General features: G+C 51.5%; 1 protein-coding gene across 2 annotated transcripts in view; it reads right to left on the bottom strand.

Moving 5' to 3' along the window:
* Positions 1 to 8,742: 8,742 nt before the first annotated feature.
* LOC311527389 (coiled-coil domain-containing protein 33-like) overlaps positions 8,743 to 27,757 on the bottom strand; it is a 58,977-nt gene continuing 39,962 nt past the window's right edge. Inside the window, exons 1-9 of one of the 2 annotated variants that reach the window (XM_084641321.1) lie at positions 21,088 to 21,186; positions 17,553 to 17,748; positions 17,043 to 17,131; positions 16,060 to 16,191; positions 14,167 to 14,239; positions 13,568 to 13,689; positions 11,408 to 11,494; positions 10,315 to 10,431; positions 8,743 to 8,951 (exon numbers count right to left, since the gene is read on the bottom strand). In XM_084641321.1, the coding sequence (XP_084497447.1) occupies positions 8,889 to 8,951; positions 10,315 to 10,431; positions 11,408 to 11,494; positions 13,568 to 13,689; positions 14,167 to 14,239; positions 16,060 to 16,191; positions 17,043 to 17,131; positions 17,553 to 17,724 (855 nt within the window). In that variant the 5' untranslated portion in view covers positions 17,725 to 17,748; positions 21,088 to 21,186 and the 3' untranslated portion in view covers positions 8,743 to 8,888. Of the gene's footprint in view, positions 8,952 to 10,314; positions 10,432 to 11,407; positions 11,495 to 13,567; positions 13,690 to 14,166; positions 14,240 to 16,059; positions 16,192 to 17,042; positions 17,132 to 17,552; positions 17,749 to 21,087; positions 21,187 to 27,757 lie in introns of those variants that run through there. The other variant, XM_084641320.1, reaches the window with a different exon arrangement.

The raw sequence follows: 27,757 nt of genomic DNA, 5'->3' as shown, positions 1-27,757 counted from the left end.
TGCGCGGGGTTTAGGATCTGTGTGCGCGCGCACACGTGCACAGCTTAGAGGGAACAGTGCCCAGACCCTGAGTCAAGCAGAGACCAGGCAAAATGTGGTAATTCTGGATGAGCAATGTGGTGATTTTGGATGAGCTTTGCTTTGTCTTTCTTTGGGATTTCTGAATCCGAAATGCAAGTGTCACGGAGTGTGCGGGATTCCGAGGCCTGCACCCCTCTTCCTGGGATTCACTGTGACTCTCAGCCAGCCAGTAAAATGGAAGGTTTATTGGACAATAGGAACACAGTCTAAAACAGAGCTTGTGGGTACAACCAGGACCTCTCAGTCAAGTCCTTCTGGGGGGCAGGGAGCTTAGACCCCAGCCCTGGGGTTCCCTGCGTTTCATCACCCAGCACCAAACTGAAACCAACCCCCCCCAGCAGGCTCTCTCCTGCAGCCTTTGTCCTGTTTCCCGGGCAGAGGTGTTACCTCCCCTTCCCCCCCAGCTCAGGTTATAGGCTCTCAGCTCTCCCATCCCCAGTGAAACTCCCCTGCCACATTCCCAGGTCAACACTCCCTGCTGCATCACATCTCTCCCCCCTTCGAGACTGAACTGAGCGCGATCACTCTGACCAGTGACCTGGGGAAGTTCAGGGCCCCCTCTCCAGGACAACGCATCTGCTATCATGTTGGCACTTCCCTTCACATGGACCACGTCCATGTCATAATCCTGCAGGAGCAGGCTCCACCTCAGGAATTTGGCGTTGGCTCCTTTCATCTGGAGCAGCCAGGTCAGAGGAGAGTGGTCGGTGTACACGGTGAAGTGTTGCCCAAAGAGATATGGCTCTAGTTTCTTGAGGGCCCACACCATGGCCAGGCATTCCTTCTCGATGGCTGCATAGTGTTGCTCCCGGGGTAGCAACTTCTTGCTCAGGTACCCGATGGGGTGTCTCTCCCCCTTTTCATCCTCCTGCATTAACACCGCCCCCAGTCCCGTGTCTGAGGCGTCGGTGAACACCATAAAGGGCTTGTCAAAGTCTGGGGTTGCCAGAACTGGGCCACTGACCAGAGCCTCCTTCAGCGCCTGGAAAGCCTCCTGGCACTGCTCAGTCCAGACCAGCTTGTCTGGCTTCCCCTTCTTGCATAGCTCAGTGGTGGGGGTGGCTATGGCGCTAAAGCGGGGCACAAACCTTCGATAGTATCCTGCCAACCCAATAAAGGCTTGGACCTGCTTTTTGGTGTGGGGAGCGAGCCAGTCTCTGATCACCTCCACCTTAGCTGGTTCCGGCTTTAGGTGGCCGCTCCCCACCCGATGGCCCAGATAAGATACTTCAGCCATCCCCACCTTGCACTTCTCAGCTTTTATGGTCAGCCCAGCCTCCTGAAGTCGGTCCAGCACTTGTCTAACCTGGGACACATGGTCCTCCCAGGTCTGGCTAAAGACACAGATGTCATCAATATACGCCACGGCAAAACTCTCCATCCCCTTCAATAAGGTGGCCGGCACTCCCTTGAGGCCAAAAGGCAGGGTCAGGAACTCATAGAGCCCCAGAGGGTTGATAAAGGCTGATTTCAGCCGGGCATCTGCATCCAGCGGCACTTGCCAGTTGCCCTTTGTAAGGTCCATGGTGGTAAGGTATCGAGCTCCTCCCAATTTGTCTAGGAGCTCATCAGGCCTGGGCATGGGGTAGGCATCAGATACAGTGATGGCACTGAGCTTCCGATAGTCCACACAGAACCGGATAGACCCATCCTTTTTGGGGACCAGCACCACCGACGAGGCCTAAGGGCTGACAGATGGCTGGATCACCCCCAAAGCCAGCATGTCCCTGACCTCTCTTTCCAGGCCCTGTGACTCGGAAGGGGGAGCATCTTATCGGCGGGTGCGATCCTGTCTGCACCTGGTGGACAGTCAGATTGGTGAGTCAAGGCTGGTTGGAAAACAGCTGTCGGTACGGATGCAGCACTCCTCTGATCTCAGCTTGCTGGGCAGTGGTTAGCTGATCCGAGAGGGGAATTGTTTCCAGGGGTGAACCAGCTCTGGTCCCAGGGAATAGATCTCCTAAAGGGTCATCTCTCTGCTCCTCCCAATGTCCACACACGGCCAACACCACATTCCCCCTGGCATAATATGGCTTCATCATATCCACATGGTACACCCAGCGGTGGTGCGCCCGGTTAGACAGCTCCACCACATAGTTTACCCCATTTAGCTGCTTGACAACCTTGAAAGGGCCCTCCCAGGCGGCCTGTAGTTTGTTCTTTCTCACAGGGATGAGAACCATCACCTGATCCCCGCTGGCGTAGGCATGGGCCCGTGCCGTGCAGTCATACCAGACCTTCTGCTTCTTCTGGGCTCTGGCCAGATTCTCCCTGGCCAGGCCCATGAGTTCAGCAAGTCTCTCTTGGAAGATCAGGACATACTCCACCACTGACTCTCCATTGGGAGTGGCCTTCCCCTTCCACTCATCTCTCATCAGGTCCAGGGGGCCCCTTACCCTCCTTCCATATAACAGTTCAAAAGGCGAAAATCCGATAGACTCCTGGGGTACCTCCCTGTACGTGAACAGCAGGTGAGGTAAGTACCTGTCCCAATCCTGTGGGTGCTGGTTCATAAAGGTTTTCAGCATCATCTTTAGCATCCCACTGAACCTCTTCACCAGCCCATTGGACTGGGGGTGATAAGCTGAGGCCCAGTTGTGCCGGACCTCACATTTCTCCCACAAGCACCGGAGCAGGGCTGACATGAAGTTGGATCCTTGGTCTGTCAAGACTTCCTTGGGGAACCCCACTCGGCTGAAAATGGTCAAGAGCGCATCTGCCACGCTGTCTGCTTCAATGGAAGCTAAGGGCACTGCCTTGGGATAGCGGGTGGCAAAATCAACTACCACCAGGATGTATTTTTTCCCCGACCGGGTTGTCTTGCTGAGAGGTCCCACTATGTCCATGGCCACCTTCTGGAAAGGTTTCTCTATGATGGGCAAAGGTTTCAAAGCCGCTTTCCCCTTGTCCTGGGCCTTCCCCACCCTTTGACAGAGGTCACAGGATCGGCAATACTGCCGGACAGTGGTAAAGACCCCAGGCCAGTAAAAGTTCTGTAGCAACCTCTGCCGGGTGCGCCAGATTCCCTGGTGCCCTGAGAGGGGGATGTCATGGGCCAGGTACAGTAGCTTGTGGTGATACTTCTGGGGGACCACCAGCTGCCTCCTGATCCCACAGGACTCCACTTCCCCTGGGGGAGCCCATTCTCGGTACAGGAACCCCTTCTCCCACAGGAACCTCTCCTGGCAATCTCTCCTCATGGTCCGTCCCACACTGAGGTCAGACAGGTCCCTGAGCTTCCGCAAGGAGGGATCTTTCTGCAACTCGGCTTGGAACTCAGTGGCTGGGGAAGGGATGGGGACCGGTTCCCTCTCATTAGCCGGGTCTGAGGCCACAGCCTCTCTGAGCCGTGCCCCTCGGCGCTCCCTCCCCACCAGGGTAAGGTCCTGTGCCTCCAGTGTGGTACCCTCCCCAAGGTCAGGGTGCAGTGCCCCTTGCTGGCTCTGGCTACGGGTCACAACCAGGGCAGTCTGGGGGTTGCTTGGCCAGTCCTCTAGGTCCCCCCCATCAAAACCTCAGTGGGCAAATGGTGGTGCACCCCCCACATCCTTGGGGCCCTCCTTGGCCCCCCCATTTCAGGTGTACCCTTGCCACAGGCACCTTGAATGGGGTCCCGCCCACCCCCATCAGGGTCAGGTAGGTGTTGGGCACCACCCGATCTGGGGCCGCCACCTCGGGCCAGGCCAGCATCACCTCCACGGCCATATCCCAGTATCCATTGACCTTCCTCCCATCCACCTCCAGGGGAACAAGGCACTCTCTCTGGAGGGACAGCCCCGCGCCCACCCTGTAAACCGAGAACCCTGAGTCCAGAGCATCCAGCTCTCTGGAGGAGCTGGCCTGGGGTACTCTTCCCTCCTGAGCAGGTGGTAAGCTGGCAGCCCCCCTTGCCTGGGCCGTCTGCCCCTCGTCCAGCTGGGTCCCTACCCAGTTAACCCTGGGTAAGTTGGGTCTGCTCAGTCTGTCCCTGAGCCTGGGGCACTGGGTCCGTACGTGGCCTCTCTGGCCACAGTGATAGCAGCTCCTGTCACGTTGGTCCCCTCGAGCGGGTCGGATGGTCCTGAAGCCAGGCGTTCCCCTTGGGAGGGGGTTCTCCATACTTCCCCTCTGGGAGGTCCCATGCTGACTCTCTCTCTGCATCGTGGGCGGCCTGTTCTTTTGGGACTCCTCCCTGCTACCCCCGACCGACTGTTCACAAACTCGTCAGCCAGCTGCCCTGTATGCTGTGGGTTCTCTCACTTTTTGTCCACCAACCATAGCCTCAGGTCGGAAGGGCACTGTTCATACAGTTGCTCCAGTACAATTAGGTCAAGCAGGTCCTCTTTAGCTTGGGCCCCAGCTGTCCACTTGCGGCCATATCCCTGCATTCGGTTGACCAGTTGTAGGTATGTGACCTCAGGCGTTTTACGCTGACTCCGGAACCTTTTCCGATACATCTCGGGGGTCAGCCCAAACTCACGGAGCAGGGCCTTTTTGAACAGTTCGTAGTCCCCTGCCTCCACAACTTTGGGGTCCAGTAAGGGGTGAGAAACTGGAGCCTGTCTGCAGGGTCAATCCTGTGCATCTAGCAGGCATTCTCAAAGGCCGTCAGGAAGCTATCTATGTCCTCCCCCGCCTTACGCTGGGCCAGGAAGCACTTATCAAAGCTCCTTGCAGTCTTGGGTCCCCCCTCACTCACCGCAGCTCTCCTCCTGCTGATGCTGACGTTGCCTCTCCTTCTCCTCCTGCTCATGCTGACGCTGCTTTTCATGATCCTCCAGCTCCCTCGTTTTCATCTCCCTCTCCCATTCCAGCCACCTCCGCTCCAGGGATGGGGAGCTCCGCCGGGAGGATCCCCTGCTGGCTGCCGGGGTCAGGGTGCCCTCGGTACTCACTGGGCTTCCCCCAACCCCTCCCCTAGGCATAGGTAGGAAGGGTGTCGGGATGTTCTCGTCAGCAGTCTGACCCCTCCCAGCCTGGTCAGGCCCCAGGGCCCATGCTGCGTCCACCGGGCGGCTTCCCTCAGGGACAGGGATCGGGTCATCCAAGCGATCCTTCTCCTCTAACTGGGCGAACAGTTATCTCCCTACTGGCCACTCGCAGGCCTGTGCAGCTTTCCATGGTTTCCAGGAAGAACCCCTAGTGTGCCAGTCCTTCTTGAGGTCACCACCTCTTTGCCAGGGTCGAGCTGCAGACTCCTCCGCCCCTGGGACCGCTCGCTGCAATCCCCCAGGGGACCCTGTTACTGCAAAAGTCCTTCTCTTTGGTCACATACTCCCAGGGGTTAACCGCCCCCTGAAACCGTCTCTCTCTGAATCTTCAACACGCCTGGTCCCCGTCAATCCCCCTTCGTTTTATTGTTCCCCAGTCACTTACTGCAGGAAGTGCTGTTCATGGGGTGCAGTACATCCCGCCACTACCACCAGTTGTCACGGAGTGTGCAGGATTCTGGGGCCTGCACCCCTCTTCCTGGGATTCACTGTGACTCTCAGCCAGCCAGTAAAATGGAAGGTTTATTGGACAACAGGAACACAGTCTAAAACAGAGCTTGTGGGTACAACCAGGACCCCTCAGTCAAGTCCTTCTGCGGGGCAGAGAGCTTAGACCCCAGCCCTGGGGTTCCCTGCGTTCCATCACCCAGCACCAAACTGAAACCAAAACCCCCCCAGCAGGCTCTCTCCTGCAGCCTTTGTCCAGTTTCCCGGGAGGAGGTGTTACCTCCCCCTCCCCCTCCTGGCTCAGGTTACAGGCTCTCAGCTCTCCCATCCCCAGTGAAACTCCCCTGCCACATTCCCAGGTCAACACTCCCCGCTGCCTGCTGCGTCACAGCAAGACATGCCAACTCTGTGAGAAATGACACCCACAAAAATGATACCTTACCACAAAATTGCTGATTTTCCCATCACTCTCACAGCAATCCAGCCAACTGTAACATGAGGCCAGCAGTAAGAGAATGTCATGGCCATTAGAGTCTGCTACCTTACATTTCCTCTTGCAGTTTTAATTGGAAGGTGGTGTGCCTCACTGCCAGGCCTAAACTTAAGCCTGAAGCTACTGTGTGTAGTATTGCTGTGTGTTGTTAAGGAGCAGCTGACATCTACTTCAGAGGTCACTGCATTTTGGAGATGGGAATAGGAGCCATATTTTGATCTCAGTTACACTTCTGGAGTTCCCCCTAACTTCAATGGAATTGTACCTGCTTGCACCAGCATTGCAAGTGACTCTCACCTTGTATTTGCATTCCTAGGGGGTTGAGAGGTTGTATATGTCTTCAAGGGCAGGTGCTCCCACCAAGGCTCACCACTGAGCTATCATTGTGGTTAGCTTTATGGAAGCCATGATCACTATAATGCCCGCTGCAAAGACCCGTTAGTGACAATGCATTGTAGTACAGGTTTGTACCAAGGTGTGAAAGAACCACTGGACCTGTCCCTGAAAATACCACTAGATTGGTACCATTGTGTTAAAAATTGTCAACCACTGCTTTCTGCTTTCCATTTATTGGGATCACATTGTCATTGCTGGTGATTTTTTTTCCAGTGCAACTCTGTAGTGGACTCAAGGAAGATATTTAAGAATTTAGCATGTGAACACAACAATATCTGGTGACGTTCAGCTGGGTGATGATGTTCCAAGAACTACTCAAGGGCAAACAATAAATGTTTTAAGAAAAGGTGGGAACCAGAAAGTCCATTTCTGTTCCCGTCCAGTGTATTACAGGAGGAGGATGGGGAAGGTGCGGTTACTGACAGGCACTGAAATTGCACTCTGGAGAGATCCGCGGGATATCTGTGCAGTTGGAGAATAGTTAGAGAAGAACCAGGGATGTGTGGTTGAGTTGCTGGAATGTTGAGGGCTCCCAGTCCCCATAGGAAGTACCCATTGGCATGCCCAATTCAGATGTGCCCAATTCAGTGCCCTGATTTGACATGAAAAACAGGCACCTGGCCACGCCAGCGTCCTGCTCCTCATCACATCTCCAGGCAGCAGGCCTTGACCAGTCAGATCTGAAGGTTCCAGGATACGTGTTCCAAAGCTGCCTTCCTGGCTGGTGATGTGGCCAACCCCCGTGCCATGTTCTGCCTTGGCTATATGCTCCTGCTCTGCCCCCTGCACCTGGCAGACCACTGGGGGCCCTGTTCATTTGTTCAGTTTTAAAATCCCCCACCTCCTTTCCTGCCTCCAGGCTACAGCTGAGATGCTCCACCCCCAACAGGCTGGGATCGCATCACAGGGGTGGCAAAGGGAAGGGCTACTGAAAAAGGGGCAAACGAGACCAGATGTCTTTGGAGGGGCATGTTCTCATTTGAAGTTGCCACCCCTTAAAGCAACAAGGCAGATGGCACCCCTTTGCTGCCATGGGACATGGCCACTTCCCTTTGAAATGCTGCCATTCCATGGGCTCTGCAAATCAACACCCCTTGTACTGGGGGCAACACCTGTGAGGCCTTTTCCATATCAGGTACACTTAGCAAGTCAGCCCCAGTGGTGAGCACGGCTCAGGCAGCACCTGCTAACCTGCGTGCGGTGCTCAGAGCTGGTATGGGTGCAGCCCCGGCTGTCACCTGTCTACTAAACCTGCCACACCCAAAGGGGGGTTAGGTATGGGGGCTGCCCTCTTGGCCAATACTGGGGACTGAACCAGGGACCTAACAGCCAACAGCCCAAGTCTCTACAGTGCAAGCTAAGAGCTGGCCCAGCCCCATTCCCTCTGCAGATCGGGAGGCATAGCACACACTGACTGGGGGCTAACACCTGCTGCCAGCGGAACAGCGCTAGTGACAAGAACGAGCAGCTTCTGCCACTGCACAAGTGGCCCTGGCTGCAAGGATCTGGAGCCCAGTAGCTTCAAACGAGTTCTTGCAGACATGAGGAATGGCAGCCAGGGCAAAGGGCCCTCATGGCCATGTGCTGCTGCTGCTCCCATCACTCATACTAGCCGAGCACCTCACCTTGCAGGGCTAAGTCTAGCCTGGTGGGCCATTCCAGGGGTCAGAATCATCCCTGGTGAAACTCTGCTGAAGTCAATGGGGCTACCCCAGGGATGAATTTGGCCCGTGATGTTTTGCTTCTCTACTCAGGACTCCCTAGGGGGCATAGGCCAACAAAGCATAAAAGAAGTGGACCACAGGTAAAGAGAATGTCAACCTCCATGAACATCACACGCTTGGAGGCTGAAACTGATCCAGATTGATCATTCAGGCATAGCTGATGTGCTATACAGTGGGCAGCATTCCATCATCACAGCCAAGGAGGGAGAAGGCGGGGAAGGGAAGATACAATAAGCTCAACACCAGCTGCCATCTAACTGTGCTTAGAACACTACAGAAGTGATCATACAAGGGACCAGCAAAAATCAGCTGCTGAAAACATGCTGAAAGCCAAGCTGAACCGCCTTAGGGAGAGAAACGTACAGATGGTCATTTAAGATGGGGAGGAGATAGGGTTGGGGAGGGGGGGGGGTTACCTGTTGGGGCAGGGATTTATGTGCTGGTGTTCTGGACCAGATTCAAAGTCCCCAAACCCCAGTGCCCTGTGATAGCACCCATAGCTGGCGCTTCTCCAAGCTTTGATCTGGGCTTCACAGACCGGATCCTATCACTTGGCCAAGCATATCCCTGAGCGCTGCCTGGCACAGGTATTTTCCATGGCCATCCAGTCTGCAGTAACAGCACTTGGGGGTTGAGCATCAAGCATTTAATAAAGATCTCCAGTAGACCCCTAGGAGAGGTCTGGTTTTGGTGGGGGGTGGGAAAAGGAGGGGAGACCAGACAGAACATTCACAGTCTTTCCCCAGCACTGCCAATAAGTCCATCTTGCAGAAGGTGTTAGGGCAGAGGATCGAGCATTTGGTGCCTCTTGATATGTGTTGTGTGGTCTGGTGAAGTCTTCTGTGTGGGAGAAGAGAATGAACATCAGGGGATATTCCTGGAAGCTTAATTCATCTGTCTCCCACTTCCTTTCAGCCCTTACATTCCTCTGTGCTGGCAGAGTCCTTTGTGTCCAGTGCCCCAATCTCGTGGTTCCCAGGGTGTGCCCTGTGTGCTAGCCCTGACGCTACCAGGTTCTGTGACTGGTGCTCTACCACTCTCTCCTCCCAAAGCTTTAACAAGGAGATTCTGCGCTGGACCCTGTATGCCGTTCAGTAATATGTTCGCCCACCTGCCATGCTGAAAACCCCATGCCTGTGGTCTAGAGCAGGCCATGGTGGATGATTGTCCACCCAGCTGAATGGGCAGGGGTAGGTTCTACTCAGTCTTACCCCAATCAACAAATGCAGCCACCCTACAAGATTGGGAAGTCACAAGTCTGACAACAGCCCCCCCGTGATATGAGGAGAAGTCAAAGGGCTTAGGTAAAGAGGGCCCTGGCCAACCAGTTGTGATGGAGCCTAAGGGTGTGTGTGTGTGTGTGTAGGGGCGGGGGAGGGGGCTAAGAGACTGCTGCAGTCCAGAGAGCACATGGGTGGGTCAGGGAACAGAGGGTAGCCCCGTCCCAACCCTGCACACTGCAGGGACACGGGTGACTAAGAAATTCATTGTGACCAGCTGTTCAGGCACCAAAATTTAGACCAATGATCTGCCTCTGTGGTGCAGATGGGTGGAGTCAACCCAACAGTCCTTCCCACAGCAGAGGACTGGCTGGCTATGAGGATCCACTCTCTTTCCTGCTCTTCTTCCACCTCTGCTTGCTCTGCCTGGTTCTCCTCTTCCTCCCCTCTCCTCCTGGGAGTGTGTGGAGGGGGTGTGATACTGAGGTAGTGTAACCCACACACCTCCTGCGTGTGGTGTTCTGTTCCATCTAGTGGCACCAAGACCACTTAGAGAGACAGATAAAATGAGTCTGCTCTACAGCCTTCACTAAGAGCCAGCTGGCTTTTAGCTCATGTGGAAGAGGCTCCAGAGGTTCCTGGTTCAATCCCGCCTGCCGACGACCGGGGTCTGTCGACATTATACTAGCACAAACCACAGAGACTTTCAGCCTGGATATTCTTGTGGGGAGGGGAGGTCCCTTGAGCAGCTTCTGTGCCCTAGAAAGAGTGCTGAGCCCTTACACAGTCCCCTATCCTGGCCATCAATCTTTGGCTAAGAAAAACTAGATGGACAATTTTAGAGACCAGTAACGCAGCTCTTACACCAGCCACATGGACAGTGGCCATGGCAGGAGGGTGAACAGCTGAGTATGAGAGGAGTCAGACCGTAGCTGGGTGAGCCCAGCTTGTGGCTTGGCAGGCATAGCAGGCATGTTACTGACCAGTGAGAAATCATGCAGGATGGTGCTGGATGAGCGCCCAAAGCCATGCTCTTGCTCCAGGAGCTGGGTGCTGAGATCCTGCTTCTCCCGCCCCCATTTCCTTGCAGACTCCTCCAGCTGCGAGGGAGAGAACAGATACTCAGAGCACTATGGTAGTGCTGCCCTGCTTGCCCTCTCACCCTGGGTTTGCTCTTGAAGGCAGTGGTGGTGCATGGCACCACCACTCTGCTCACGGACACATGGGAAATTGACTTGTGCAACTCAGACTGCTCACCTGTGGCTTCCCCATCCAAGCCACACATTCCCCAGCTGGCTGCCTCCCATAACCTATACCCAGCCATACACAGCAAAGCGCTGCTGGAATTAGGGGAAGCTTGGAGAATATGAAACATGGCACCTGGGCAACTGGGTCTTTGAGGCCACACCCAAGGTGTTCCTTTGAGGTCCATTTCCCCTCACTAGTGCTGATTTGGGGACCTGTTAGACTCATGCTGCAGCCTCCTTCAGGGGCTTATTTGTGGGAAAGCCTGTGAAAATGCTCAATGCCAGGGAGGCTGGTGGGCAAAGGAGCTTTTGGACACATCTGCTTTAAGGCCTTGAGTCTGCTTTTCTGAGCTCTCCATGGGCTGGGCCTAGGCTATGTCAGAAATTGATGCCTCTCCTTCCACGTTGTTCTCTCGAGCGATGATGAGACTCAAGGGGAAGACTAGTTTGAGATTGATCTTTTCAGCAGCCAGTGCTTGACTGTGGAACTCCCGTCCACAAGAGTTACAACTGACCAGCAACTGATCACCTTCCAGGCCAATTGCAAGAGTCAGCTCTTCACCAGCCAATAAACCATAACAAGTCCTACCCTCCTCTGGGAAAGGAGCAGAGATGAGACAATGCTTTGTCTGCATCTAGCCCCTAATCCACCTGTGATCATGTATATAGATACCTCGAAGGAAACACCAGATCCAGGGGGCACACCAAGGGGTGAGTCAGGTTGTCAGAGTTCATTCTCATTCATGCCACAGGACCATGCAATGGGTGGAGATTGGGGATGGGATGTGTGTACTGGGGGGATGACCATGAGAAAGGGCATGACAATTACCTGGCTTTCCAGGACACGAATGCGACCTTGCGCCTTCTCCACCTTGGCCAGCAAAGACAGTTTCTCTGAGTTGGTGGAGAACATGTCCTGCAAACAGGTAATACAGCCAGCAAGTGAGATTTAGAGACTCTAGCCCTCCATCCCCTTCCCATCATGACACAGGCTGCCAGTGACCCCTTTCCCCCCACCATTCCATGGAATTCAGATAATGGGAGTGCTGATGCGGGGGGTGGGGAGGAGGTTGGGGTTGGGGGGCAAAAAGCCAGTGAGAGAGGAGCTGAACAGACCTTGGATCTGTGGAGGCTGTGATGAAGGCAGCTCTTTAAATACAATATAATATTGCATTGCAGTAGTGGCTAGAGGCTCCAATCAAAGGTCAAGGCCCCATTGTGCCAGGTGCTGTACAAACTTGTCAGCAGAAACAGTCCCTGTCCCAAAGCGTTTACAACCTGATTATGACACTGCACCCCATATTCTTCAGAGTGATATTATGATAGGATTATGACATAATTATGATGCAGTTTGTACAAGATAAGTCATGTGAGATGTCATTGGAAAAGTTTTGATTTGCTGAATATGATTATCCTATTTGTATGCATGTATCATTTTTGTATCTAAAGTTATGAATATTATCTATGTATCTGTATTTCAAATGTAGTTACACCTGGGTAAAGCCCACTACACAAGATACGTTCAGTCTAGATAGCTGGTTGGGAAGGGCCTAGTCAGGGCAAAGAGCCATTAGGGAGAACAATAGGCTTTAGGAGAAGCTTATCTCCCACCTGGTGAGCCTTCCTGAGAACTCCACAGACAACCTGTGAGTGATGGCTGCTATGACTCTACAAGGACATGTGACCAGGCCACATGATGCTGGATTCCATCTTGGGATGTCAGTACTTTTCCACAGATTGGTCTGGGAACCAAGCTTTGGAACAAAGGGTTCCCGCCATATGCAAAAGCTGTATAAGGCAGGGAGTGACATCATCAGGGTAGGGTTCATCACTTCCCACACAAGAAGACTCCTGGAAACAGCTAAGGAACAAAGACTGAACTGGAGGAAAGTGCTGGACCCAGGTGAAAGGGATTTCTAGCCAGTGTATGAAGTCCTGAGAAACCCAAGTTGTAAAGCTAATGCAGCTTGTGCCTTAAGAATCTGTAGCCTGCTCGTACCATCAATTAGGGTCAGAATCTGTTATTCATAGCCAATCTATTTAGTATATTAAGTTTAGTTTGCATTTTTTGTTTATTTGCTAGGTAATCTGCTTTGATCTGTTTGCTATCCCTTATAATCACTTAAAATCTATTTTTTGTAGTTAATAAACTTGTTTTATGTTTTAATCCAAAGCAGTGAGCTTTGACTGGAGTGCTTGGGGAAAATCTTTGCTTGGTTACTACAAGTGTCCATTGTTCTCTTCACATTGAGGGAGAGGTGGACTGGGTATTAAACCCATATACTGGCCAGATTTGACCAGGGCAGGATGGTACTGGGAAGCCGGAGGTTAGAGAGCCTGCGTATAACTGCAGCTGGGTGTGTCCCTACCTAAGTTTCCTCTGAGCTGTGCGGCTGCACAGCAGCCTACTAAGTGCCACACAAGCGTTCAGGGCTGCTGTGGTGCCCCTCCCCCAACCTCAACAGAGCCCAGCCCCAGATCTGCCAAAGCTGGGGAAGAGGCCCCCCCTTCCCTGCCCCCAACCCAGCCCCAGCCCAGACCTGCCATGGCCGGGAGAGAGGCAGGTCCAGCCCTGGAGCTGCCACGGTGTGGAGAGGTGAACCTTCCCCGCACCCCAAACTTCTCATCCCTGGACCCACCCCAGAGCCCGCACCCCCAGCCAGAGCCTTCGTATTGGCGCATATAACAAAATTCATTCCGCACATGTGTGGGAAAAATTAGATGGAACACTGGTGTATGAATGCTGGTGAAAGTGCAGGTTGGAGGGCTTTGCAGATTCTCACAGCAGTACAGTGTGAGAGGGAGCCCAGGCTGGTGGGTCAGGGGGGTTCAATGTTACCTCAGTTCCAGATGGCACGCCGGGGGGAACCCGTCACACTGATAAAGCAACTGAACGGCCAGCCACAATATCCTGCACATGAAGTGAATCACTCCCACTGGCTAACAGGGGACCCTCCCCATGGCATGGCCCCAAGGTGACCCATCTCACCGGCAAGGCTTGCTGCTGCAGGATGATGGGAGAAGAGCGGTAGCGGGCTCTGCCCAGCTCCTCCCGCAGTCTCATGTTCTCGGCTAGCAGGGTGGAGTAGAACTCCTTGGAGAAGCTATCAGCTGGGGGAGAAGAGCAGAGAAGCCACTCAGACCTCTGCTCGGCTCCATACCCTCCAGCAATTTCACTACCCACCCCCTTCCAGGGAGAGGGCAGGTCATTTCACCTCCCCTTTGCCCCTGACAGCCTACCATACTGGAATCAGAACCTGGGGGCTTTAGGCTTCCTTGACTGGGGGCTCTGCTTTTCCCTTCCACAGGGCCAGACATCACGTGGAGTAGCAACTTACTCCACAAGTAGCCCCATTGGTTGGTGCTGCCCAACATGAGTAAGGGAGGGGGCAGGGTATGGCCCTGAATGATGAGCCTCTCTGCTGGGTCCCTATGAGCTTCTCCCACCTGCCTCTCATGTGGCCAGTTGAGCTGTAACTTGGGCCATTCCCTCCCCTCCTGCATCACTCAGGAGCTACCTGGCTCCCAGATAAAACAGAGCCCAGCCCAGCCCCTGGCTCTCACACAAAAAGAGAGGGGGGCATTTACCCAACGGTTGCTCACAGGTCCTAGCGGCCTCTGGCACCTTCTCCTCCAGCATGCGCTCCATCTTCTCAATCACCTTTGGAAGGCAGAAATTCAGTGGAGAGGGGAGCTCCCATCATGGCCCCCTGAAGGCCCACATAACCCTTACAGCAGCAGGGTGCTGCAGAGAGCTGAGACCTTGGCTAGACTAGATTTGGGGCATGTTGTTAGCACATGATCACTAACAGGGTCTAAACATCTAGTCTGCAGAGGGTACATTGCCCTTAACTCATGCTAAACAAGCTGAGGTGAAGCCCAGAGGTTGGCATGTTAAAGGCGGTGTGGCCTTAGCAGCACTAGACTTTTAAAACATGTGAGTCACACATGCTAACGCCACAACCCTAGTCTGGACAAGGCCTAGCTCTGCAATGCTGTTGCTGGCCTTCCCTCATGCTCAGTTTGCTGCACTGCTCCCCAGCTGGAGGGGGCTGTGTATGGGCCACAGACAATGAACCTCATGTCCTTTAAGGGTGTGTCCACACTGCACATGGGCAGGTCTACATTTAAAATGTGACAGCGGCACAGAGGAGACGCTGCTATGCTGACGGGAGAGCGTCTCCTATCAGCGTAGTTAATCCATTTCCCCAAGAGGCGGTAGTTATGTGGGTGGGAAAAACTCTCCTGTTGACATAGTGTGCTCTCTATGCCAGGAGTTAGGTCGGTCTAACCGGATCACTCAGGGGTGTGGATTTTTCACACCCCAGAGTGACATAGTTATACCAATGTATGTTTGTAGTGTAGACCTGGCCTCAGCTTTTAGGCAAAGCTCTACTTCTGTCCATACACAATTCAGTCTGACTCAGGTCACCAAGCACTCAGGAGTCACAGGACTCAGGTCTTAGGACCCTGCTGGGGTGTGGATCAGAGCCTGAGTCCTGCTATGACTCGGGCTCAAACCCTGTCATTTTGCAGCTGTGAATGCAGCTCAAGCTGCAGATCCAAGTCAGAGGGTCTGTGTAGTGCAGTATGGATGTGTTAGCATGGCCGTGAGACCAGCAGTTGTAAAGCCAGATTTACAATGCAGTGTGTATGCTCAAGCGTGAGCTTGAAACACCAAGTCTGCAAGCCTGGTTCCACAGATCTGGTCTTAGAGTGCAGTGCAGACAACCCTAAGAGACGAGGACCTACAGGGATTGGGCAAAGGGACTGTTAGTCTAGGCAGGAATGCACTTCTAGAGCAAATCTGCAGTCTGGGGATATGGGGGATCGCTGCTACTCAGATCCCAGGATTCCCAAGGCTGTCCAGACTGTAGGCTTTGAAAAGCTGAGTGGCTGATCTGCAGAGCTAGCATTAATTACTGTCACCACGCTCCATACCAGAGACTCAGTGAAAGCATCTGCATCCCAAAGTTCTGGGCTGGGTGACCCACAGGACTTCAAGATCCCATTCTCTGGTGCATGAGAGAGTTCACGGTGCTAAGCAGATGCCCTGCAGTTGCAGCGCCTATTTCCATGCCAGGTTCCAACACAAGAGCCTGAAAAGCCAAGCACTTAATGCAGAATGTTGGCTCATTATGGTGCAGTTGGTTGTAGCGATCCATCCAATACCTTCTGTGTAACACAATGTGCACCTATGCCCTGCCACCAGGAAATGGGTGACAAAGAGGGAGCAGATGGAGGCAGGAAGATCCCGCCCTGCTAGTGAGACTATGGGGCCCCGATCCTGTGTGCCTGGGTTGTGCTAACAAACACGACCTGATGGGTTTGCTTTGCTGTGGCTTGTTGCAAGGTCTCCCTGTAGGGAGTGCACTATGAGCACAGGGCATGTTGCCCCAGCATGGAAGAGGGGCAAAGCACTGTGGGACACCCAGCTGGGTGCCCTCCCCTAACCCTCCCATGCACCTGTGCTCTGCTCACCCTCTCCTGCTGCTGCACAGTGTCTTCCAGGGCTTTCATCTTGGTGATTTTCTCCTGGTACTTCCTCAGCACCATCTGCTGCTGCTGATGGGCTCGTTGCAGCTTCACCAGATCCTTCTCCCGGTCGTTCTTCTGGTGGGCGAGAAGGGAGGGAAACCATCAGATCCCTCGGGGAGGGAATCAGAATGCACAGGGGATTCTTTACGGAGGTGGATGGACACAGGCAGACCTGTGGTTCTCTCTGGCTCCTAATAGTCGCTGATCAGGCTGAGGAACCATGGCAGGGTGTGACTCGAATTGAGCTGCCAAAGCTACTGGAGTTCACCTGTTACTCCATGTTACTCCACTCTCCTCCCTTGGTCAATCAGGGTGGCTGCAGGGCTAGGAGAGGAGGGTAATCAGCAGAGAACTCAAACTACAGCCCCAGTCTCCAGGAGCTTAGTGAGACTGTCCAGGGGTCTTGGAATATTTGCTTCTCCAGATGGCTCCCACAGCTCCAAGCTGCTTGCCCCCAGTGAGGGCCTCCCGGGCACCAGGCTGCCCTCTCTGAGCCTGTGTTAATTTCCACCTGTAACCAGGAATGCGCTGCTCCTAGCGTGCAGCTCTAAAGAGTGGTGGCCTCCTTTCTCCTCTGGAGGGGAAGACCCCCAGCATGGGATAGCAGGAGAAAGGCAGAGGGTGTTGGCTGTGCAGCACAGCTGACTTTCACCCTTAGCCTGGCCTCTTGCTCCGCAGGCTGGGGCTGGGGAGCAACCTCTGATGTCCCACGTGCTGAGCCCTGTCTCCTCTGTCAAACTCCCTTCTTGCATGCAGCCTTCTTCAGAGCTCCCCTCACTAGGGACAGCCCAGATCCTTGTGCTTGTGCCCTGGGCATCATATCTGTTTGAATTAGACCATGAGGCCCTCAGGACAGGAGCTGTGTACACTCACGGGTCCCTCTATGGAATAATGACCAAGCAGGCCAAAGCCATCGGCACAGTTACCCGGATCAGCTCATTCTGCAGCTGTTGCACCCGGTCCTTCATCCTGCTCATCTCCACTGTCCCAGCAGCCAGTTTGCGCTTGAGGGCCACTGCAAGAGACCACACAGCCTGGTCAGTGGCACGGGGGCATGTCTGAGGGATACAAGCAGCTTCCAGGACTCCCAGGGAATAGGGGACACAGCTATGGGGCAGGTCTATTCACCAAGGCCAACAGCGCCCAATCAGATTGTTAGATCCACAAATTCAAATACAAATTAAACTGGATGGTGAGGACTGAGGAGCATCTGCCAAGAGAGAGAGTCCCAGAGGAGAGGGCAGGGACAGGAATAACAGGGACTGGGGGTCACTGACACCGTGCCTGCCTCTAGCCAAGGCTATTAACCTTTCACTTTCCCACTCCCTGTAATACCACAGTCAGAGACACTCCTCACTCTTCCTCATGGCGGCCTCCTCCTTCCTTCGCTCTCTACTGGGCCATGCAGAGGTGGGGGTGGGAAGTGCGTACTTTACCTATCCTGTCGACTGTCTCCGCCTTGGTCATGACGTCCACGTCCACGTCGTTCAGCAATGTGCGGCCCACTTCCTCGTGCATGCTCAGATTGCGGTGTAGGGTGCTGTTCTCTGCCTCCAGGCTGGCAACACGCCTGCGCAGAGACAGGATATCGTCTGCCATCTTCTTCATGGCCACACAGTAATTATCCAGCTCCTGTTGGCCACAGGAGTTACAGCTTGTTACAGCTTGCACTGTTACCTGTTACAGCTTGCACAACCTCAACTTAGAGACATATGCTTAGCCAGGTCCCTTCTTCTTCCTTCCACCCACCCACCTCAATGACCAAAGGTGCTGGCCAAAGGCTCCTGCCACGGGGGACCAGACTGAGCAAGAGCCTGGGTGGGGATGGGTGAACTGCAAAAGACATGGATGAGCTGCGGAAAGTTTCCCACCCAATCTTTATAGGACACAATCGCCATAGTTTTCAGGTGTTCAGGCATGCACCATAATGTACTGAACTTATATAGCACTCTTCATCCATAGATCTCAAAGCACTTTAGGAGCGTGGGTAAATATTACTGACCTCATGTTACAGATGGGGAAGAAGGGAGAGGAAATGACTCACCAAAGGTCACTACATTAGTGGCAGAGTTAAGACTACAGCCCAAATCTCTTGCATCTTAGTCATCTGCCTTAACAACTAGACCACACTGTCCCCTGCTTATCTGAGATTCTTGGAAATCTCAAGCCACTGTCACAGTAGGTTTACATCACCTCCTGCCTCTGTTGGGGCTGGAAAGACCATGGAAACATTGTCTTGTGCTATCTCAGCAGTCGGGTTTCTGATCACAGGTGGAATGGGAAAGTTTGGGGTGAAACTTCTGGTCCATTCTTGTTTGGTTTCAGCAGCTCAGCAGGGTCAATTTTTCTTCCCTTGTTTTAAGCATTGTGTCCATCTAGTGCTGGAGGTGGGGGTGGAGGTGGATGAGGGGGGCTAGATTGACAACTCCAGGGACCTGAATCCTATTTCTTTGCCCAACAAAGTGACAAACTTCCCCAGCGCCACATGTGTGCCTCCATGCTGACCTTGAGGGACGACCTCTAGGGCTGAGAGGGGAGATCACGCCTCATGACCTAGGCTGTCCCTGGTCTCTCTGCAGAGGCTGCCAACCAGAACGCCAGCTAGCATCAGCTATAACAACAGGCTTGTGATGTAGCATCTATCTACTAGGCCAGAGGTGGGCAACCTATGGCCCGTGGGCCACATCTGGCCCGCGGGACCATCCTGCCCAGCCCCTGAGCTCCTGGCCCAAGAGGCTAGCCCCTGGACCCTCTCCTGCTGTACCCCCTCCTCCGCAGCCACGCCGCCGCGCGGGCAGCACTCTGAGCAGCATGGTAAGGGGTCTGGGGCCAGGGGGTTGGATAAGTGGCAGGAGGTCCTGGGGGGCAGTCAGGGAGCAGGGGGCGGTTGGATAGGGGGTGGGGTCCTGGGGGGGATGGTTAGGGGTGGGAAGTCCCGGGACGGGGTGGTCAGGGGATGGGAAACAGGAGGCAGTTAGATAGGGCAGAGGTCCTGGCAGGGGCGGGAGCAGTGGGGGTTAGATAGGGGGTGGAGTCTGGGGGGCGGTTAAGGGCAGGGGTCCTGGGAGGGGGCTGTCAGGGGACAAGGAGTGGGGGGGGGTTGGATGGATGGAGGTTTTTGAGGGGGGTGGGAAGTGGGAGGGGGCAGATAGGGGGCGGGGCCCAGGCTGTTTGGGGAGGCACAGCCTTTCCTACCTGGCCCTCCATACAGTTTCGCACCCCAGTGTGGCCCTCGGGTCAAAAAGTTTGCCCACCCCTGCACTAGGCCCTGGACTGAGGGCATCAAACCCATTTCACTCAGGGCCACCAGACAGCCAACCGTAGTTGAGAGAGTGACCCCGAGGCAACAGGCTCCGTATCTCATTAGCAGAGCCCAGAGTCAAGCAGTTTTCTTCCCATCTCTACTTCGTAAGATCTTCTCATTTCACACCATCCCTCAAGCACTGGCCCCCATCTGCCCCCATTCATATACTCCTCCCTTCCCATTTCAGGTGGCTGCCACCTTCCCCCATCTGCATCCTCCTCCTTTGCCATCCCAGGTAACTACCACCTTCCCCCAAGTGTATCCTCCCTTCCCATCCTGGGTGTCCACCACATGCCCCTGTCCATATCCTCCTCCCTTCCCATCCCTACATTGGCAGGTCACAGTGGTCCCATCATGGTGTGTTCTGCACCCAAAACAAGCATCACTGCTCTGTCTGTTAACTGACCAGGACTAACCAAGGAGCAGTTGACATAGGAGCTGCATTCCAAGATTTACCCACTACCCATCTTCACCCCTTTCAGAAGGGCCCCTGTGCTTCCCCAATATGGCCTCTGGCAGACATTTCTGGCACGCCAGGCCTCAGCTCATCTGTCCCACATTAACCACTGAGTGATGGAACCAGCTCTGGAAACACGTCAATTCTTTCATTCTTAAAGCTCTCATCATGGCAGCAGTGATGTTCTCAGGGTAGAATTCCTCACCTAGAAGGTTACTGAAGAGGCCTTGGAACAAGAATTACCACCCAGCTGCATTGGGCAGCAGCACACCATATGCTCCCTCCTGTGTTCCCCTTATCTCCACAACATCACTAGTCCTTCCTAGATCCATCTGTGCAGACCTGGGGAGAGGGCAGCAAATGGGACCAAACATCGCTCCACCACAGTGCAAACAGGACCAAATGGCACTTTGTAAATCAGCTGATAATTCCTATCCAACATCCAGAGTTCTGAACACAGCACATCAGTTATACCTGGTTTGTCAATATCACTCTCTCCTACCCAAGCCTTCTTGGGCTGCTCTGATGAGCCAGGAGATTTACCGCCCTATTCAACACACCCTATAGATGATTTGCCTCCCCACAGGCAAAAAGATCACATGCCAAAATAGGCCCTGTTAAGGGATGCTCCAGCTCTCTTAGGGGCCCTCTTTTAAGTATTTTATGGGGAGAAGGTTTCTGATAGGTTCTTTCATTTAGCAGCCAAAAGCATAACGTGATCCAATGGCCGGAAGCTGAAGCTGGACAAATTCAGATGAGAAATAAGATGCACTGAAAGTCACTAAGCACTGGAACAATATGCTGATGGATGTGGTGGACTGCCCACCACTTGGAGCCTCTAAATCCAGGCGAAGTGTGCTTCAGCTCAAACACAGGTTATTGGCTAAGCTACCTGTGAATTTTTCGACTAGACTAGACATTTTTGGTCAGAGAATACCAATTAGTCAAAACCAGACCTTTTGCAGAAAGTTTGGATTAAATTTTCATCGGGAAGGTGCCTCTGGTCTAGGATGGAATTTCTGGTAAAAATGAGGGTCGGAGTCATTCCAGACCAGCCAATCCCAGTGGCTAGGGCAGTCAGCAGCATGTGGGTCAAGTCCCTATTCTACCTCATGCAGAGCAGGGATTTGCTCCCAGCATATCCTAGGGCTGCTACTTTCACATAGATCTCCATTTTGTTCCAATGCAAAATGAAAAAAAATTTGCAAACCTTGAAATTTTTCACACATCCTTGTTTTCCATCCAGTCCTAGTTACAGGGTTTGGTGCAGGACTCGCTGGAGTAGGTTCCCTGGCCTATGCTATTCAGGAAGTCAGAGGAGATGATCATAATGGTCCCTTCTGACCTTAAAACTTATTAATAATATTTCTAAAGGGGTGTGTGTGAACATTACTATCACCATTTTAGAGGCGGAGAGACTGAGGCACCAAGGGATTAACCATGGCTTGCCCAAGATCAATGGCAGAGCTAGGGACAGCATCTAAAAAGCCTGACTCCTAATCCATTGCTCTACCTACTAGACCACATTGCTCCTCCTCCCCCCATCTGCCTGCCCTATGTTATAGGAATGAATTCCCTACACACCAATCCAACTAACAGTCAGTGAAGATCCTGAGAGAGGAATAAACCAGTGGAAAGGGAGCAGGGAATCATTACGGCAAAATGAGGGCATGGAAACAGACTGGATTTATCAATGCACGCTTTCCTGAGGGACTGGAGCTGAAGAGATCTCGCTCCCGCTGGCATAACTCCAGCTAAGCCACTGGTGTTTCATATGGGCGAGAACAGCCTTTGGCCTGTTGTGTTTCTCTAAGAAGAGTCCCACTGAGTGAAGAGCTCTACCTCTCCCCCTGCAAGGCCCCCAGCCTGCTGTGCATGGAAGCACTCAGAAGACAAACAGGAAGATGATAACGTTGCCATGGTTTGGAGTTCGGGCCCAGGGGCAAGGGCACACTCCAGAGCCCTATCTCAGGAATGGATGAAACAAAAACAACAGCCAGCTGCATTAGCCAAGAGCAGCGTGTGCTCTGGCCAAGGTTAGAGCTGGGGAGAGCACAGGCTCAGGGAGTCCACTGCCACAGCACACACAGCTGCAGGCTGCAGTGAGGCAGAGAGGTTGATTGCTGCCTGGCATTCCAGATCTAACAGTGCTACCAAACATACAGAACATAGCTGCTGGGCCTCCCGGAGATCCAGCTGGGCCTAGGTACAGCACACTTCTGGTCTGTCAAGGCTCCCTGCTACGTACAGGTAGACCATACCTGAGCTGCCACACTTCGTTGACATGGTCTGAGTCTTGGTCACCTTTCTGCTGATGAACGTGTCAGCTGCATTCAGGCAGATCACACCTGCCATGCTGTGTCCATACATGCCCAGGGACAATGTACCTGATCTGTTGATGAACATGCCAGCTGCGTAGTAGGTCTCTTATCCATCCTATTGGGAGCCAACACACTCCCATACACAAAATATGACCCCAGACTTCAAGGAGCCCTTGGGTGACTGCCTTTCTGGCTGATGAGTGGTTTGACCTTGTGACCTAAGCAAGAGGCGCCTCAGCCTACAGGCTAAATCTGCTGCTGCAGTACAAGTCAAGCAACAGCACACTGCTCCCGAGACACCTACATTTAGTGTCAGCTCAGTGCAGCTTTTCAGGCACATCTCTTGGCTCTTCTGCCACCCTTCAGGGAGGCATCAGACATGCCACAGGGCACACAGGTTGTGGGAGAAAATGCAGCAGGAATAACAAGGAAATAAAACAAATTCAGATCCTTTCAAACATCTGCCTCAGAGGCAACACTATTCTGAACAGAATTCCAATAGAACAGGAGCTAACAATGGGGTGATATGTACTCTGCACACTGGATGGCTTCTGACACTGCACCCAGCAGTTGCTAGTAAAAGGGCAGTAACTGCTAAGGGTTCCCACAGCTCTTTTCTACTTTAAGTAGAAGGAAAGACTGTGGCCACTCTGATGCTGCAGTGCTAGGAACGGCTGGCAAATGCTGATTTGTCCCTTGAGCCCTTTGTCTCCCCATATCCTCTGGAGCTCTCACGATGGTTGAGGGGCAGCTGCTTGACCATGAGCCACCAGAAATGGGAAAACCCTTGGAGTAAGTTAAAATGACTGGACAATGAAGTTTGAGCTATGGCCAGTATATCCCACTGTCATGCACTTCCTTGTTCCACAGCACACGAGCTTTCTATTCTTAACATCAACTCTGGCTGATATCAGCTACATACTGGCAGTGCTAAAGGGCATGCAGCAAAATCCTTCTCTCCTAATGGGAGAGGTAAGATCTCGCCCAGTGTAAACCAAGAGTAACTCAATTAAGAATCAGGCCCCAGAGGTGTCCATCTTCAGAGAGTGAGAGACAGAGCCCATGTAACTTGAGAAGCAGCTTCCTGAATCTCAATCCTCTCTCTTATTCCCTGGCAAAGTGACAGATACACGGGTGGAGTGGTAAATAATCACAGGTGTTCATAGATTCTAAGGCCCTAAGGGACTACTGTGATTATCTAGTCTGCCCTCCTGTATAAGACCGTCCAGAGAACTGCCCCAAAGTAATCCCTTCTGAACTAGAGCATGTCTTTAAAGAACCCATTCAATCTTAATAAGTTGTTCTGGTGGTTAATTATCCTCAGTGTTAAAAATTTACACCTGATTTCCAATCTGAATTTGTCTTAGCTTCAACTTCCAGCCAGGGATCAGTCAGTTCTATAGACTAATCTGCATCACTTGGTAAGGGCTGCTCATTTGAACACCATATGTTTTAACACAGCCAAATACAAAGTCATACTTTTAGAAACAAAGACTGAAGGTCACATTTAGAAGATGGGTGACTGTATCCTGGAACATTGTGACTCTGAAAAGCATTTGGGGGCATGGTAGACAGCCAACCGAACATGAGCTCTCAGTGAAATGTTGTGGCTAAGAGGGCAAACATGATTCTTGGCTGTATATGCAGGGACATATCAAGTAGGAGTATGAAGCTGGAATTACCTCTGTGTATTGCATTAGTGAGCCCATTACTGGAGACTGTGTCCAGTTCTGGTGTCCACACTTCAAAAAGGATGTTGAAAAATTGGAAAGGGCTCAGAAGAGAGCTACAAGAAAGATTCAAAGTCTGGAAACCCTGCTATAGAATGAGAGCCTCAAGAAGCTCAATCTATTTAGTTTATCCAAGAGAAGGTTAACAGATGACTTGAGCACAGTCTACCTCCATGGTGAAGAGATTAACTTGGCAGGAAAAGACATAATGAGATCCAATGGTTGGAAGCTAAAGAGAGACAAATTCAGACTAGGGTGCACATTTTTAACAGTGAGGGTGATTAACCATGTGAGGCATTCTCCATCGCCTGCAGTCCTTAAAGCTAGACTGGATCTCTTTCTAAAAGAGATGCTATAGCTCCAATTGAAGTCATGGGTTTGATGCAGAAATTACTGGGTGAGGTTATGTGGCCTGTGTTATGCAGGAAGCCAGAGTCGATTATCATAATGACTTTAAAATCTATGAAGCTATAACCTTGGCAGGCCATTGTATTTGCTCCAGTTAAATAGTTTGTGGCACTGATGGAATAAGGTGAGGAGACAACATGTTGTGCCAGACATACAAGCAGATGGCTTTACAGGAGAAAGCAGTCACGTCTGATTTGAAAGGGGGTCAGCCCCTCCAGCAACTGCCACAACTGTATTGCTCAGGGCCTTGGGCAGAGACAGCCATGACAGAGCTGTCTGTGCGCCAGTACTGATGGCCTTCGGGAGAGCTGTGCATGGCTCAGAGCCTTGAGGAGACCTGCTTGTTTTTAAACAGGGGAGACTATCAGCTGGAAATTGCACAAGTCTCATTTCTCCACTTCAGTGGGGCGCCAGCCTTGCCGGTGTGCATCACGCACTGCGGGTGATTAGCACCCAGTCAGATGGATTAGCCATTCTGGGACCCATGTGCCAAAGGAGCCCCAATATTGCAACTCCCACCCTGCCACACATGCTGTCCTCCCAGGGCATTCCTTATGGGAAAGCCATATAGACTTTTGTGAAAGTAGAATGAATTAAGAATGAATTATATTGAAATTATAATTCATTAAAGAAATGCTACTTGAAGGGTTTGTTGAAATACAGTTGTCAGGAAGAGAAACATTAGGGAGTGTGAGACAAGGGGTCCTCAAACTAATTAACTTAGAGCTCCTACTGAGCTAGGAGATTGGTAAACGTTAGTATGCAAATAAGATATGTATGTATATTTGTCAGTTTCTGCTTTCTTTTGTCTCTTATGTTAAATTGGCTTTGGCTTAGCTGTATAAATAAGTTATCTTGAACCTCAGAGAAGGGCTCACATCTGGGTGCATTAGCAAGGTGCTTTGCTAATAAACAGAGTGGCCTAACAAATGATGTGAGTCCTGAATCTGACTTTGACAATTTGGAGGTTCCACCGAGATGGCAACCATCTTCACTGGGGCCGTGTGACTCCTGACCGTTCTTAGGATGGCCGTGGCAGGCTGGCACCTGGGCATTTGACCCGAGCGGTCCTCCACCAGAACGGAAGGGTGCATGACCACAGTGAAGTCTACGCCATCGAACCTGTTGGTTCCCACTCTGTTCTGGTAGGGATCCCGGGATCTGACATCAGGAATCTGGTCAGGTAATTATTTCTGTGTTTTGTCCGGACTGAGGACTGTCTTGTCTCTGTATCTATCCTTCCTCCCTGTGGTGTGTTTGAGTCTGGGCACCGTCTCCGTCTGGGGATCGGCTGACCAAAGGGTTCCTGTCCCCACGATCTGAGTGAGTGAAATCTGCGCAATTGCAGCCGCACCGTGCCTTGGGTAAAACCCTTGGTGTGAAAGCAAGGGCGATTGAGGGAGTAGCCTATGGGCTACTTTTGTGTGTTGCACCGGGCATCGCTCTGACAAACCCAACTTTCCTTCTTGTGTGATTGGTGTGTAAAGTCCTCCTGTATGGGTAACCAGACGTCTAAGTCGGGACAGTTCCCTAAAGGAACACCGGCTCAGTTTATGTATTTTAGGAAGAGTCCGGACTCCTGTAAATTTCTGGAAAAATGGTCTAGGCTAAGGGGGTCAGGTAGAGTGACTACTACCAGCACTACGCTTCTGTCCCCAGAAGCCTTTACAGCTATTCTGAGGGAAAATGGGCCCTTTTCCCACAGAAATGGTCTATAAGGGACTGCTGCAGGCGGCAGGCAGAGAGAGAATCTGATCAAAATTGTTTGACTATTGGGTAATGTAATCAAAATCACTAAAGGATGTAAGGGTGTTCTACTGGAACTTAACTGCCTCAAATGTATTAAGGGAATGTAAGATGAAAAAAAAACAAAAACAGAGCAGTGTGGAAGGGATGTTAAGGGAAAGAAAATGTGTATGTATCTGTCTGTGTGTGTGTAAATATGTAAAGTTCTAAGGACCAGATGGTTGTTTTTGTTTTAAATAATGCCACTAAATATCCATTTGACTCTTTAATTCAAAGTTGCAAAACTGACAGACCTTTTTGCTAGACACAGGTAATTAGTTGTTTGGCTTTGGGATTTGGCATTTAACCCTTAAAAGGTAACTCAATGCTTTACAAAATTTAAAATGTTTTTAAGTTGTGACTGCAGCAGGGCAGTCAAAATCAGGAGAATAAAAAAAAATTCTGGATTCTTTTTGTTTGTTTGTTTTTGTAACAAAATAGCAGATGAGAGTTGCAGTAAATAAATAAATAAATAAAAGACAGTGCCCTTCTGAAGCAACAGCAGGGGTGAAGAGCACAAAACAAACAAACAAACAAACAAAAAAACAATGTTAGAAACACTGAGTCTTAAAATGGCTCTGAGTCATCAGACTGTCACTTTGATAAAGGTACATGAAAACTCTGTAAGCAAAAAAAAAAAGAAATAGTTACACCTTATGTAAAAATGGATATGGATAATGTTATAGAAGTTAAACTATGGAAGGAATGTGCATTTGCCCCAGAACATGTGCAGGGTATATTGTAGAAGGGGCAAAAGAAATGCAAACATACCATGCTACTTAATTAAAATGCTATTAGGGCTCCAAAGGGAGCCACAATAGGTTGGGTTTTCTTTTTCAGATTGCTGTGTGTTTTGGAAGCAGAAGTTAAAAGTAATCAAAACTCTGGTGAAAGTTGATTGTGTCCCTTTTAAGATAGAGTCTCTGAGCTGCTGATGGCTTTAAATCCAAAAGCAGGAAGTGTCTGTGAAAATGCAAATTACCTAAATGATAAAGGAAGGAAAGAACTAGCAGCACAAAGGAGCTGCAGATAAAGGACACACCTGGTCAGCAAACAAATTGTCTAAATAAAAGGCATGGTATAACAAGATAATTTTTAATAAATTTAAAGATAATAAGTATCCCTGTAACAACGTATAGTGTGTATGATTTTTGGAAAAACCCTTTAAGGTCGTATGGTAATGATGCTTCTCAGTTATTACCTGTAAATAAAACTTAAAGCTTAACACAGCAGGAAAAACATTATAAACTTGGTCTGCTGTATAAGAAGGAAAACTCAGGGATTTAATGACTAAACAGTGGGTTAATTTCCCCATAACCCTTAAAAGATAAAAGTCATTGAAACCTGGCCTGCCTATAGAATAAAAACAGGAAAATGTGGGGGGCAATTCCTCTGTTTTTCCTGCAATTAGCAAGGAAATTTGTAAAAGAAAGTGAAAAAGAAAGTGTAAAAGAAAGAAGAGTTCCCAGAAGTCACCTACTACAGGACAGGCCCAACAAAGAAAATAACAGAACGCCACTAGCCGTCACCTTCAGCCCCCAACTAAAACCCCTCCAACGCATTATTAAGGATCTACAACCTATCCTAAAGGATGACCCAACACTCTCACAAATCTTGGGAGACAGGCCAGTCCTTG

The sequence above is a fragment of the Lepidochelys olivacea genome, assembly GCF_965140295.1.
Source record: "Lepidochelys olivacea isolate rLepOli2 genome assembly, chromosome: 10".
Taxonomy (NCBI): Eukaryota; Metazoa; Chordata; order Testudines; family Cheloniidae; genus Lepidochelys; species Lepidochelys olivacea.
This window is presented reverse-complemented; position numbering and strand designations above follow the sequence as displayed.